At 38.6% G+C, this 13,646-nt stretch overlaps 1 protein-coding gene across 3 annotated transcripts in view; it reads right to left on the reverse strand.

Moving 5' to 3' along the window:
* COL5A2 (collagen type V alpha 2 chain) overlaps positions 1-13,646 on the reverse strand; it is a 129,565-nt gene that overhangs the window by 10,166 nt on the left and 105,753 nt on the right. For all 3 annotated transcript variants that reach the window (XM_026793398.2, XM_074548171.1, XM_005486948.2), the window contains 24 exons: positions 13,522-13,620; positions 13,081-13,134; positions 12,464-12,571; positions 11,906-11,959; positions 11,098-11,196; positions 10,383-10,436; positions 9,763-9,861; positions 9,615-9,668; positions 9,463-9,516; positions 8,910-8,963; positions 8,323-8,376; positions 7,949-7,993; positions 7,410-7,508; positions 6,722-6,829; positions 6,544-6,597; positions 5,039-5,092; positions 4,853-4,906; positions 3,772-3,825; positions 2,923-3,030; positions 2,761-2,814; positions 2,507-2,560; positions 1,291-1,452; positions 1,085-1,192; positions 82-189 (listed from right to left, as the gene is read on the reverse strand). In XM_026793398.2, coding sequence (XP_026649199.2) covers positions 82-189; positions 1,085-1,192; positions 1,291-1,452; positions 2,507-2,560; positions 2,761-2,814; positions 2,923-3,030; positions 3,772-3,825; positions 4,853-4,906; positions 5,039-5,092; positions 6,544-6,597; positions 6,722-6,829; positions 7,410-7,508; positions 7,949-7,993; positions 8,323-8,376; positions 8,910-8,963; positions 9,463-9,516; positions 9,615-9,668; positions 9,763-9,861; positions 10,383-10,436; positions 11,098-11,196; positions 11,906-11,959; positions 12,464-12,571; positions 13,081-13,134; positions 13,522-13,620 — 1,845 coding nt within the window. The remainder of the gene's footprint in view (positions 1-81; positions 190-1,084; positions 1,193-1,290; positions 1,453-2,506; positions 2,561-2,760; positions 2,815-2,922; positions 3,031-3,771; positions 3,826-4,852; positions 4,907-5,038; positions 5,093-6,543; positions 6,598-6,721; positions 6,830-7,409; positions 7,509-7,948; positions 7,994-8,322; positions 8,377-8,909; positions 8,964-9,462; positions 9,517-9,614; positions 9,669-9,762; positions 9,862-10,382; positions 10,437-11,097; positions 11,197-11,905; positions 11,960-12,463; positions 12,572-13,080; positions 13,135-13,521; positions 13,621-13,646) is intronic.

Genomic DNA, 13,646 nt, shown 5'->3' on the forward strand with positions numbered 1-13,646 from the left:
AAAGTTGTTCTCCACTTCTAACTTCAAGTCAAGGAGAATGACCATGTCTTTTCTTGCATGCTACAATGCTGTAATACTTACTTCTGGACCAGCTTCACCTACAGGCCCAGTGGCACCTGACTGGCCCATAGGTCCTGGGGGACCTTTGTCACCAGGTGGCCCTGTGGGACCCTGCTTTCCTGGAGTACCCTAAAAAAAGATGACAAATATCATATTAAAATTTTAATCACAAAACAAAGAAAGCACTAAAAACCTGCTGCCTGCCAAACTACTACTGCCAGACTGAAATACTATCTACATTTGTGGATGGAAAAAAACCTTTATATTTAAAGAAAAGGTTCTTACATAATTTGAATATATTTAATATACTTTGTATTTTTAAGAAGTTACTGATAAATCAGTAAGTCTGATGTCATTATCTGCAATAGGTATGGTGTTTTAGATTTCAGATAAAAATAATGAAGTTTGAAATAAATAACATGTTTTTTCTGTCTCAACACCAACAAATCTTGTTAGCCTTGTAAAATTTCTGGCTGACTTTAGCTATAAAGTGACTTCATGGATCCAGTGGTAATGACAGATCCTCCATATCAATCTTTTTACTAATGGATTTAATACTATTTAATGGCTTGATCTACTGGATCAATATGCCATCCAACAAATATCTAAATCCTACATGAATGCAAAGAGAGCTCAAGTGGCAATTTGGAAGGCTGTAGTTCACAATTTATGAAACAGTGCTTGCAGAGTATTTACTCATATTCTAGTGACATTTGGGTACCTAAATGAGAGTGTGGGGTTGTTGTTTTCAGGGACCAAGTTTTAAGTCAAATAGGAACATTTTACACAAGAGCCTTAATGTTATTATTCACTTACTCTTAATTCAGGTTCAGACTTTCCATTATGGCAGAAACTAAAAGGAAGTAAACCTTCCATCCCATGCATCTGAATGAGATTAAGTTCTTTATTATTCTCTCTCTATTCACTCCTGCAACTGGAGTTTTACAGCTTTCTCCTCATGCTAAGGAGCAAATCCCACCCAGAAATTCCCAGGCTGATGGCACATGGCTTGGTGGTCACTTACTGCAGGCCCTGGCAGCCCAGGCATGCCTCTCTCCCCTCGCTGTCCTGGCATTCCAACAATTCCTCTTTGACCCGTAGTTCCTGCTGGGCCAGGGGGGCCATCTGGGCCCTGAAATCCAGAGGAGGAAGCAATGTCACTGTCATGTCAGCAGCAATGGGCAATGAGAGTGAGCCTGGAGCTGGTGGAGGGACAGTCAAGGGACATACCGGCTGCCCGTCGTCCCCTGGGTCACCCTTGTCCCCAGGGCCACCAGGAGGCCCAGTTGGCCCTCGATCTCCCACACGGCCATGAGAACCAGGATCACCACGGAGACCTGGGGGACCTTCTTTTCCTGGCTCACCAATAGGCCCAGCAGGCCCTGGGGCTCCCTGAAAAAATGAAAACGCATCATCATATTGGGCCCTTTTCTGACCAGGACAATAAAATTCTAAGGACTGTGTTTCAATTAGCTATAAATTCATGCTCTGAGGCTAACAAATGAGAATGAGCTAAAAGCTATTATCATCTCTTTTATGATCAAATGAATGAAATGAAATAAATATCAAATTATGTCCAAGTTCCACCCATGTCCCCCCTCAATTTTCAAATCCCAACTCGCTTCTTTAAAAGACACTTTTGTTTGTTTCTCTCTTTTTTGCTTTTTTCTTTCACCTCAATACTAGAATACTCACCCTTGCCCATTCTTTCTACCATAATCAAGCTAAAGTTTATATCCAAACTTTTCATTTCCATGGCACAAATTAGTGTTTCAACAGACCTTTGTTCATTTCTCAAATACTTTTAAAAGACTTCATGTGCACATTAAGTTTTCCATAAACTTCACATTTGATAACCTTACAATGACTGCAAGTTGGTTTTTTCATCATAACATTAAAAGGCATATGAAGCATGACACAGTTCTCTGTGTGGTCAACCCTCAATTTGATCCACAGCTAGTATTTATTTATAGTGTTTCTGCAACTGTTTGAACAGAAGAGATTTTGTGTTTGTGGGTTTGAGTTTATTTTAATGGAACTTAGGAGTAACTCCACCAAATAAAAGAATCCAGTAGAGACTATTTCTTTTCCTAAAACTGTCATAATTTCACTCACCACTAAAAGGACAATAGGTAAAATATAGAGGAAAATATAAGTTGGGGGGTTTTATTCCTCTAAGCAATTAAGTCATTGGAGCAATCTGAGCAGCAATTTGAAAGCCTACTTAACCCAATGGAAAGCCTTGGACCAATATCAGGCATTGGACCAAGCTGAAGACTAATGAGCTTTATTTAATGATGCAAACAATCAGTCAGTGCTGACAAACTGTTCTCTTCAATAGCATCAGCCATAAACACTGGCTCACCTTTCTTGCTTTATTTAACCTTCAGATTCTTGGTGACCATTTTATAAAACATACCTGCTAGGAAAATCATAATTAACTTACAGTAGGTCCTGGAGGCCCAACTCTTCCAGCAGATCCTGGGAATCCAGTAGCACCCTAAAAAAAGCCCCTTTTTAATGCCATCTTTATCAAAAGAAACACAGCACTAGTTACCTCAAATGTTCTTGGCTGAATTATTGAGCAAATTATATTTACATACTTCAAAAACAAGCTGAGATAAGGAATAATACACACATTACATAAAATTTCAGTATTAGATAATCTGCAGCCAAGTCTCAAACATAATGTCTACTTACAGGTGGACCCTGAGTTCCTCTACCACCTTTCAGACCCGGAACACCTGGAGGGCCCTAAAAGGAAAGGAGAAAGAGAGGGATGATAGTGAACACCCAGAATTTTTTTAAATTAACAAGATCAGCCCATGTCACTGGTTCTGAGAGGATTTTATTTGTACTTACTGGGGGACCATGAGACCCAGCAAGACCCTGTGGTCCTGGAGATCCAGCATCTCCTTTCTGTCCAGGTTCTCCAGGTTCACCTTTGACACCAGGCTGACCATCAGGGCCCTATAAGAAAAATTATTTAGAAGAAACATTAGGGCAGGCAACACCAAATCTTTCCTAACAAAATAATTCTGTAGAGAATTTTTAAAGGGTAAAAATAAAAATACCAGGGGTAAAAATCAGTCCAGAAAACCCTGTATTTGATAACAATTCAGCATGGTCATTAGAAAGCCACATATTACATTTTCTAAACATTCTGTGAAGCCAGTATTTCCATTTTAAATATTTTACCTCTCTAGCTCACATTTTTCTTCTCTTTAGATTTTCTATTTTCCTCAGCAGTTACAAAACAAACATTGTCTTTTTTTCCCATCAAGGGACGCAGGTGCAAGACTGTGAAAGGGATCCTGAAGCACAATACTTAGGCTGTGGGAAAGCTTAGGGTATTCCAGTCCATCTGGTCTATCACCTTATTTCAGCCTTCACTACTCATGGCTTTGCTACCTTCAGTAGACACATTTTAACTTCCCTTATATTGATCTCAAAGGAACAACATAACATGCTAATGAAAATATGAAATCTGTTGAGCAATTACATAATCCTAACAAGAAAACCACTTTTTAGCTGTCTAGGGTGCTTACTGGCCCTTTCCTTCACTTGATATACTGATGGGAGAAAGAACAGCTCTTTTTGCAGCAAAAATAAGACTCCTGATCCAGAACACCACAATATTATTCATAATGAAGGAAATTAGGTGTGTCAAAGCATGAGGAAAGGAAACTCATTAGCATTCAAAACACATACCGGAGGGCCAGCAAAACCAACAGCACCAGTTGGGCCATTCTCTCCTCGGGAACCCTGGGCAGAAAAATTAAAATAGCTGTATTTAAAAACCATCTTTCTACAGATAGTATCAGTTACAGTTCAATATACCAGAAAGGATGCTAACTATTTACCATCATAAGTGTCATTATACTTTTGTTCTATTAATCAGAATCAAATGAACTTTTAATCATAAAATAAAGGATGTTAGCTATGATGTTAAAAGCTGCCATGTGTTCAAGACTATATTGAGCTTTCAGAATTCAGAGATGGAAGGCACAGGTGAGTATTAAAACAGCATTGGGAGGAATTCTGGTCACAACCCACCCCTTTCAGAGATGGCCAAAGAGCACACACTACATTCAACCTACCACTCCAGTCACACTGGGGAAAAAACACAGTAGTTCAAAGATGTACTCTTCTATAAGGTCACAACAGGCTTTGACTGAGCTTTCCACTTAATATTTGCTTGGAAAAGAAGTAGCTGAAGGCTGCCAACTCCAGCACTCCCTAAAAGGGTGGAAGCTGCTCCAAGTTATACTGGAAATAAGAGTGTTCTGATTTATGACAGGGACATAATCAATTTCAAGCAGTGTGAAGGATCTAGAAGGGCTGAGCTTGCCTCTAATTCCCTAATTGAAGTCAACCCTTAAAATACTTCAAATCACTAATAGATGGAAGATGACAAGAGTTACATAACTGGATGAACTAAGAATTACCTCTGTGCTTTGCCCATTAAATATTTGTTTATGTGCAGTGGTATCTGCTAGGGGCATGCTTTTAAAAACATTGACACAATTACAAGTGGTGGCATCGTTTCAGGAGTGAGGTAAGTGAGGGTGACTCTATAAAGTTTGTCCTAAAACAAGTATAGGTCACAGGAAGAAAATCTGGTAATACTATTGCAAGTGCACAGCAACAAGTCAGAACTTCACACTTGGCTACAGAGAAAGGGAAAGAAAAAGGGGAAAATATATCAGCAAATAAGAAAAATGCCTGGAGTTTGGATCAGCATTAGGTATTGTTAACTTATACCAGCCAAAAAAAAATTATGTTTACTCACAGGGTTTCCACGGGAACCAGGAGGACCAACTAGACCTCGAGGACCTGGTTCACCCTTAAAATAAAATGAAAGAATTTTATTTCCCAAGTAACCAACTTGTGTGGTCATTAAAATGCTAATGAAGTCTGATAATATTAAGGAACTTCAGTAGAGAAAGGAATAAAAATCTTTTATATAAAAATTTACCTTTTCACCAGTGGGACCTGCTGGACCCATTGGGCCTATTGGACCAGGGAGACCCTTTTGAACAAATTAAGATGAAAGTAAGTTAGAAAAGTGATGCTCCAGAAAAGACAGTTTAAAACTCCTCATATATTACCATTCCCTTTTTCATTCCTTTGAATTCTGCTTTATCTCTGGAAACATCTTTAATCTTCTTTATCTAAAATTAACTTCCATTTCCTCTCCCAACGACCAAACTGCCCACAAAAGATCTGCTTTCCTTCGTTCCCTCTTTCTTTTCTAAGTTCATCATCTGCTTTATGCAGTATTCATGAATAAGGCCAATGATATAAAAAAAACCAAAATCCCCAGCTTTATTTTATTCTCTCAAAAAGGAATCAAGTCTTTTTTTCCCACCTGCACAGTGCTCTGTTTCTTTTATGTTAGTATTTCACTTCTTAAATAAAAGTATCCATCATTTTTTCTGAAGATTCATTTCAATCTTACAAACGATGCAAAAATGTCCTTTATCTCTTCATAAGGCAGGCAAATATGTTGCAAACTCTCCTTCCAAACCCACCAACTCCACAGCTCACCATTACTTCACCTGTTCATTAACTACCATAAGCTCTAAATATCCCTTACAATGACTAAGAACTGCTCTGTATCTTTGGATAATGTTTGATTTAGATAACCAATTCCAGCTCACACATGATAACTTTATTAGAGCTTCTGTATAATAGGGTTTCTCAAAAAAAAAATTCCTCTTTAACAATAAATGTAGTCTAGACAGGATCCTTGTATTTTGACTGTACCTCAGATTTCCAAATGCTTAGCAGCTAGTACTCCAACTGGTTTGCACAACCCAAGAATCTCAGATATATTCTCAATTCATGTAAAAAGTAACTTGAATAACTTCTGGGAAGGAAAAATGGTCAGTGCACACAAAGAAAACTAGTGCAAGTGAGATTATTTGACAGTTGGTCTGTGCAGCAGAGTGTGTGCAATGTGTCTTGAACACAGCTTGAGTAGACTAAGGATTTTATTAATGCAATGGAGATTCAAAACTTCCTAAAAGTGCCAGCAACTTACTGCTTATGCGAAGCTTAGTACATTGACAAGAATTTTCACCTGTGAAATTCAGGATAGATTGTGGGCAACTCAATGGAGACAAGGAGGAGGAGTCTTAGTCCAAAACTGAGATATGGAAGATCTGTCTGCTCATTTGTTCATTTTTTTAACTAGAGTCAACTTAGACAAATCCCAAATCAACTGCGAATCCTTTCCATTGAGCTCTTAACTTGCATTACTGATGATACCAAATAGGGGCTTAGAACACAGACACCCCAAAACGTTTTGCACAGCAGTTTTGAAAAACCTGAAGATTTGGAGGGTGAGGTAATGACTGTAAGTGTATGACATACCATGACAACACTTCATAGTGCTTAACTCCACAAGCTGAGTCCCCTAGCACAGTAAACAAACAGTGTGTGAAGAGCAGGTCTAAAGAGAAGGACAGATTTACTTACTCTTGCCCCATCGTTGCCAGCTGTACCTTCAGCACCTTTCTCACCTACGCCGCCCTATGGAAAACACCCAGAAAGTCACAGTTATGGCATGGAATGCTCTGCAGGCCATTCCCTGGAACAACTGCAGTGTTAAGGGAGAGGTGATGCTACTCAGGAAGACAGCAATAAACACACTTACTCTATCACCCTTAGGGCCAGGTGTTCCGGCAATCCCTCTCTCTCCAGGCATGCCCTGAAGGCCTGGTGGTCCTGGATCTCCAGGTGTCCCACTAGGGCCTGGGCTTCCCTGGAACAAAAGACAAGTTGTTGCCTATTCATCTGAGAAGCATCTTTGACTCCAGGCTGCAGAACATGTTGTGCCTGTGTTGAAGTCTCTGAGGTACAGTTTTAAGTAATAATTTTATCTAAAATTTGGACTTTATTCACATCCAAATACTTTTCTTTTCCCATTGTGTTACTCAGGAAGTTCAACTGTAATACCATAGTTCTTCCAAATACATTCATATTTAATCAGTGGATACTGGAGATGAAAACAGACAAAAAAAGAAGCTTAAGAATCTTTCTGCCTTGACCTTGATGTCACATAGGTTTAGTATAGAAACTAGTATGGAAACACATGGCTCTTACAACATTGCTAGAAGGTTTTCTGCAGCCCAGAAATGGCTTTGCCCAGTTCTACAGTACTCAATTCTCAACACTTAAGTATGTTGCAAGTCTTTAATATTGTTATAACTGGAATTGTGTGTCCTTCCTTATACAATGGAGATGCCTTCATATTTATAATTAAAAATCTCTCTTATGTTCATGCAAATTATCAAAATTATACATCACATCACTGCAGCAATGCAAATCTCTGCTCAGTTTACCTTTGGGCCATCAGGACCATGGCCTCCAGCCATCCCCTTTTCACCCTGGAGACCTGAGGCACCTGGTTCTCCCCTTTCCCCTGGATTGCCACGTTCTCCCTACAAAATAGAAGATTGTAATTTATTTACAAGGCAGGGTAGAATTCTGGTAGACAAAATCCTAAATACACCATAAGTGCAGCAGAGCCTGTGAAAAAAATTCTAGAAGAACTGATTAAATAATAACTAGCTTTATGCTTTTGCTGTTAGAGGTGGGGGAAATATGTTGCTCAGCAAACTAAAAACTCTCAATTCACAGCATAAACCAAATCATCTAGCAGGTAGTACTCAACACCACTTCAGGAGCTACAAAATCATTAAAGGTGGTAGATTTTACAGAAACTATCTTAAAACATATCCATATTTAAAACCATTTTGTTCATTTTGTTGGTGGGGGAAAAGGTCAAATACTGACTTTAGCTGTTAAAGTCTATGGCATGCATCAACTTCCAACCTCAGAGAACTGTTGTGGATATTAAACTGTAAAAGAAAACACTTACCCTGGGGCCCAATGGACCAACAGCTCCAGGATCTCCAGGCACGCCCTAAGAACAAAACTCACCATTAGAATGAAATCATTATTCATAACTTTATAGTTATGAATATTAGAGACAAACATTTTTATTTGCAAAGTACTGTGAATGTAGATGGCCAGTTCTAAATCCTATCTGTCAATGACAAGAGTTGATAATCCAACTCAGTCCAAGAACACAGATTCTCATAATTATTTTATGGCAAAGCAGTTCTTAGACAGCTTGCAGACTACATCAATCAGTATTTTGAAACAGAATGGGAAATTCAATTAGAGAGAGGAGAAAACATAAAACTACTTTCTAAATTGTATTTTTTTAATGTTATGTTACACATACATTACCTGATCACCTGGTTTTCCTCCCTCACCTGGAGGACCTGGTGGCCCAGGCAAGCCCTGTAAAAAGCAAATAAAAAGCAAATAAAATGGTCACTAACATGATAGAAAGTTATGTAAATCCAGACTTAACTAGGACACCAAGATCATGAATGGTGCAGTACACTCAGTACAAGAGCACACTCTCAGAGATTCCCAAAGGAAAGAGTTACATGAATATTGCACCAAAAAGTTTCCCATTTCAGCCCTCGAAGTAAAGTTCTCTATAAACAGATATTGATTTAATTAAAACTTCATTATCAAGACAATTATTTTGCTACATATTTGGAACTTTTTTGGAAAATCTTCAAATTAAAACTGATTGGCATCAAAGGTCCTCTCAAGGGATACAGAGCTGGTGTTTAAGCCTTTGCCAATTTGGTTTAGTGCACAGCTGATATGAAAGTTATGGATCATTAATTATTCTGAATATCCTTGCCTTAGTTCTGAAGTTATATTATGCATCATTTGATTGAATTTTTCCAATTGAAGCTGATAAAGACATGGATGATTATTTTTTTAATTAAAAAAAAATAATAAATGGATGCACATACCTGAAACCCTGTGGGACCTGGAGGGCCTTGTTCTCCTCTTTCTCCTGCCAGACCCTACACAAAAGGAAGTAATAAGTAAACAGAAAAGGAATATAGGCAGGCTCCACAATTTTTTCTTTTCTCTGAATATGCATATTTTCAATAAGGTATTTATTCACTATACATTTTTACTTATCCCAGGACAAGATAGCCCATCTAAAAGATGTAATAAGTTGTGTATAATTTCTTTCAAACCCTTCCCCTTAAGCTTCTCTGGTAAAAGGAAAACATTCAGTTCCATTAAAACCAAGAAAGATGTGAAAATTAACTATGATAATTTTTTATTCCTTGCACTATTTTTGTAAAGGTTAGTAAAAGCAATTAGACTACTAATATATATATTTTAATACAAAGCTGGCAATTTTTCTAAGACAACTTTTCTTTGAATGTTCTTGGAATTTTTTGCTTGGAATCAGCAACTGGCATGAAGATTGATAAGAATAGAAGTCAAAAGAGGAGTGAGTAGATGGAGTACCAGGCAGGCAGGCAGGCAGAGAGGTAAAAACTGACTTACTGGTGGGCCAACAGGACCAGAAGGGCCAACTTCACCATCTTTGCCAGGGGCTCCCTACATTAAAATGACAGAGGAAGAAATCTTGTGTAGTGAACACACATAACAGAAAAGCACCATTTTCCATAATCACTGCAAATAACAGCCACACTCACTCTCTGTCCTGGGACTCCTGCATTGCCTGCTTCTCCAGGCTTCCCAGGATCACCCTAAATTGCAGAAATAAAAATGACCAGGTTTAGATATTTTTCACCCATAAAATATACAGAAATATTCAAGTCAAAAAGGGATTGCCATACTCACACTACCACCCTTGGGCCCAGGAAGGCCCATGCTGCCTGGCTGGCCTCGGATTCCTATGGAACCTGCTGGGCCTGGACGTCCATCTTCCCCAGGAGCACCCTGCAGAGATAAAGCATTTTCCACATTAAATTCTAAACATATTTATTCATATCAATTTATTAATACCAAGAAAATGATTGTATATATAAAGAAAATAACATTAACCTGGCTTGGGGCTTCACTTATCAGTCAAAATGTCTTTACAACAGACACGGCAATAGCCATACTGCTGGATTTAACCAAATGCTATGCAATTACTAGAACTGAATCATGTAAAAGATAATTTACTGCGTCCATGCATCAACTAGGAAAATATGTCCAAAGCCTCAGCTAGGAAAATATTTAGTTCAAACATTTAACAATGATGGAGCAGCAGGTAAGCAAGAGACACTGTGATACAGACAAAGCTAAACAAATGTTATTGGTACTAATTTTGAAGTTAGGAATGTAAAGTGAACTATCAAAAGAGAAGATGAGCCTTAATAAATAAAGAAAACTCAGGTTAATAAAGGCAATTTCAGTGAGGTAGGACCTTTGAATTACTGTGACATAAACTGAAAAGACTAATTTTTGTCACTTACCAAGGGGCCAAGTTTTCCTTCAGGGCCTTGAACACCTGGATTTCCTGTCAAACCCTAAACGCAGGAACAGTATTGGTGTTAGGGTTTGGTCTATAATTCTATAACAATCAAGAAACATTAAAAAATCCCAAAGAAATGCTTGATTACTGCTATAGCACAAACTTCTACATGTTAAAGGTCTTAATTTTTTATTCACTTTACAGTTTCATCCCTCACTGTCTTTGATTTTTCTTCCTATTTTTTCTTGCTTTACACCTCTTGAGCTTCTCACGGGCTCATCTTTATTTCTGCCATGATCTATATCACATTTTACTGCTCTCTTTATCCCCTTTTTCTTATATTTTGAATTATCCTTCAATAATTTTCCTGAAAAAAAAATCTCTAGGTGATACGTACCACTCAATCTTCTATGTTATCAGTCACCCATTTAATGAAGGTTGGCCTTCAATCCATGTTACCTGTGGCAACTGTGCTTTACAAACACATGTCCTTCCTTTGCATCAGCAGTCCTCAATCAGGGCTATTTCTCCTTTTTTCTAAGACAAAACTTGTGCTCCCCACCACCAGCAGAAAATAAAAACATGTCTCTTGGCCTTTAGCCACACTGAAACCAGTCTGCCCTTGCAGAACAGCTTCTGAATTACCCAGCATTCACTGCTGCCTTTGGAAAATGACAGGTACCACAGTTTATAGGGTACTGCTAGAAGTCCCTTACCCTTGCACCTGGAAGGCCAGGCTCACCAGGACGTCCAGGATCTCCCTGACCTCCTTTAGGTCCAGAAGACCCTGCTGGACCACGCTCTCCTTGGGCTCCCTAGAAAGACACAATTGAGCTACTAGTTAACATGTAGAACAGTGACAGAGGAGCAGGTGAAATAAAACATTATCTTCTATTAAGGACCTATTTTTGCAAACAAAGTTACAAATCATTAATATTTTTACCATTATTAGTTTCCTAATTATTATCTTTGTCCCCAAAATTATTACTTAAAAGTTTCTCTTCCTTAAAGCAAGTTTATATAAGCATTTTTGAATCCCTGTATCTTTACCAAGAAGGTAGGAATTTACAGAAACACCAGACAAATGCCTATATGAGTCACTTCCCTGGAAGTGTTAGAGCAGTTAGGAAAGCCAGATAAACCCAACTTTTTAAGGGACAAGTCAAGAAAATCACACCACACACAGAGAATAGGCAATTTTTCACAGAGCCCTCTCCTACACAGCAATTCATAAAGCAATATAGGAGTAGAACATGTCAATCCTTTACTGTGCGCATTTCAAAACAAAAGAGCTTTAAGCCAGGGACAAGCAAGCACAGCTGAACATCATGGGAACTGAAAGTGATTTTTCCCAAAACATTTTTGTCTCAAAACATTCAGATCCCCTTTTAGCATTTGTAAATTGGATCTGCCTGTTTGCCCAGAAGCAGACATTTCTAATGGAACACTTCCCTCTTATATGTCTATATGTATGAAGATTTAACAAACTACACAGTAAAAGATGGACACTTAAATTTAATTTACCTTTGGTCCAGGCAAGCCATCAGAACCTGGGAAACCACGGTTACCAGGAGCACCCTAGGAAAAGCAGTAGGTATGAGACAATTATCAATTTTTACATAGCTTATTACAAACAAAGGACCAGGTTTATTAATTGAACACTCAGTTCATTTCCTTACAATTTTCTTACTTCAGTACTTTAACTTGGGGAGTGGAGGGTAGGTAGGGTTATGACTTAAGACTGGTAAAAATATCAGTGTCTCATTCATGCATGCTGGACAGCTCCTTCTGTGTGAACAGCCTCACTGAAAGCCAAGATGGGCAGTTGTGCAGGTGTAGGAAAAAGTCTGCAATGAACTTGTCCTATCTCCATCCTTTCTCCCACCACACTATCCTCTTCACTGAATCTCCACAAAAAAAGTATCCAGTGTGAAAAAACAACACACAGTAGTAACTACTGCTAGGAAAATAAGCTTTGACTTCACCCACTATCAAGCTGTAAGAACATCCATGGGTAAGTCAAAAGGTTTTTCAGCTTAGCAGTGCATCTCTTAAGACATATTATTCCTGTAGATTTCTTACCCTCTCTCCAACAGGACCTGGTGGACCTACTGACCCTGGATCACCTCGAGGACCTCTTTTCCCTTCTTCACCTATGGGGCCAATGGGACCCTGGGGACCTTGTGGGCCCTAGTGAGAATAAAATGTTATTTTAAAAAACAATGTTAAGCTCACCATTTCTCAGGCATATTGCAACAGACTGTCTTTTGGACACTATAAACACTTTTCCAAATAAAGCAGAAGAAAAGAGTTAGGTCTTGGATCAGTTAAAAATAACAACTTTTCAGCATCTGCTTTTCTCTTTTACAATGTTTATAAGCTAATAAACTGTAATTCTGCATTTGGGCTGGACACTGCTTCTTATAATCACCCACAATAACTTGTATTTTGTCAAGTTGCAAAGGAGTCAAAATTCAGTGAGACTAAAAGAAATTTTCAAAGGAGAAAGGTAAAGAAACTATTACTTCACTTCTATATTTTTGTCAGTTAATACATGATTATTTAACTGTTGAGGAAGAAAAGCTGAAGATTGGTTGATAAACCAACTCAAAGTTTGCAGAGTTGGTTTTCTCCCAAAAGTTACACAGTTATAAAGCTCTGTGTTTCCTCTTCATCTTAAAAAGCATATGGAGACTTACAGGTTCACCTTTGGGTCCTGCTTCTCCCTTGAAACCTGGGACACCAGGGTCTCCCTGAAAACAAACACATGAATAGCACCAGTAAAGTTAAAAGTCTGCATAAACCACTTCATCACTTTGTATTATGCCATGAAACAAACATTTCCTAGTTTAGTGACTAATTATAGGCAGTATAATATGATGCTTATAATGGTTTGTCTTTACCATTATGGTTGTTTATTATTATGTTATCAATAAACAACTTAAATAAATCTCTTTTCCAAGGTTTATAAAGACACACTTCTTTTTCAAAGCAGTGGTATTTTGGATACACAGCAGATTCAGAGGATCTGAGTATGCTACTGCTGTATTTAAGGAAGCCCACTGCTAATCCCTGCTTCAGTTCCATGGAGTGACACGTGCCAGGCACTACAATTCCCAAAGGGACAAAGACCCCGTTACCGGCTGGCCTCGAATCCCGGGGGGGCCGGTGCTGCCCTGTGGTCCTGGGGAACCAGGGGGGCCTGATAATCCAGGGGGGCCTCCAGTGCCCGGGGATCCCTACAAATACAAACAGCAAGCACAGT

The sequence above is a fragment of the Zonotrichia albicollis genome, chromosome 10, assembly GCF_047830755.1.
Source record: "Zonotrichia albicollis isolate bZonAlb1 chromosome 10, bZonAlb1.hap1, whole genome shotgun sequence".
NCBI lineage: Eukaryota > Metazoa > Chordata > Aves > Passeriformes > Passerellidae > Zonotrichia > Zonotrichia albicollis.